Here is a 651-nt window from a genome sequence, read left to right as displayed (position 1 = left end):
CATGAGAACACGGGTGATAGTGATGATCTTCTGGGCGGGGGAGAGGAGCAGGCGGGAGTCGTTGCTCAGCGGCCGCCCGTCCTTCAGCCAGGTGTAGGTGGGCTTGGTGCCGTTCTCGTGCGAGCAGTTGAGGGTGAAGAACTCGCTGAGCTCCAGCACCGTAGAGGAGGCCACCAGCACTTGCGGCTTCGAGATGGGGACTGCGGGCGAGCGGGGGAACCACGGTGATGCCATGTCTCGGGGGATGGATGGGCCCAGGGGACGGGAAGGGGGACATCAAAACCCCACTAGGGATGTAGCTTGGCTGCATGGGGTGGTTGAACCCCAGAAACCACTTCCCAGTTGGAGAAAGCCCTCCCAAAAAGCGGACGGGGAAGACATCTCATGGAGAACCCAATCTCCACTGGACGTCCTTCTTGCGCTTACTGTCCACGGTGAGGTTGATGGTCTTCTCGCCGGTGAAGGTGTCATCGGTGATGGACACCTCCACCTCGTAAGCGCCTTCATCGGCCAACTGCAGGGGGCTGATGAGCAACGAGCCGTTCTCCAGCACCCGGATGCGGTCACGGTAATCAGGCCGTAGGTTGCCGATGATCTCGGTGCCAATGGACTGGAAGACGGTGACGGGATTGTCACGCTTCAGCTTAAACT

The 651-nt window shown here is 60.1% G+C and overlaps 1 protein-coding gene across 1 annotated transcript in view; it reads right to left on the bottom strand.

The window, feature by feature from the left end:
* The window catches only part of HEPACAM (hepatic and glial cell adhesion molecule), a gene marked incomplete at both ends in the record, with an annotated part of 1,036 nt that extends 387 nt beyond the window's left edge, over window positions 1–649 (bottom strand). Inside the window, 2 exons of the mRNA XM_009585184.1 lie at window positions 6–200; window positions 427–649. Coding sequence (XP_009583479.1) covers window positions 6–200; window positions 427–649 — 418 coding nt within the window. The remainder of the gene's footprint in view (window positions 1–5; window positions 201–426) is intronic.
* Window positions 650–651: the final 2 nt, after the last annotated feature.

Source organism: Fulmarus glacialis, unplaced genomic scaffold (genome assembly GCF_000690835.1).
Source record: "Fulmarus glacialis isolate BGI_N327 unplaced genomic scaffold, ASM69083v1 scaffold30769, whole genome shotgun sequence".
In the NCBI taxonomy this organism is placed as follows: domain Eukaryota; kingdom Metazoa; phylum Chordata; class Aves; order Procellariiformes; family Procellariidae; genus Fulmarus; species Fulmarus glacialis.
Note: the sequence above shows the minus strand (reverse complement) of the source record. Positions and strands in the feature narration are given on the sequence as shown.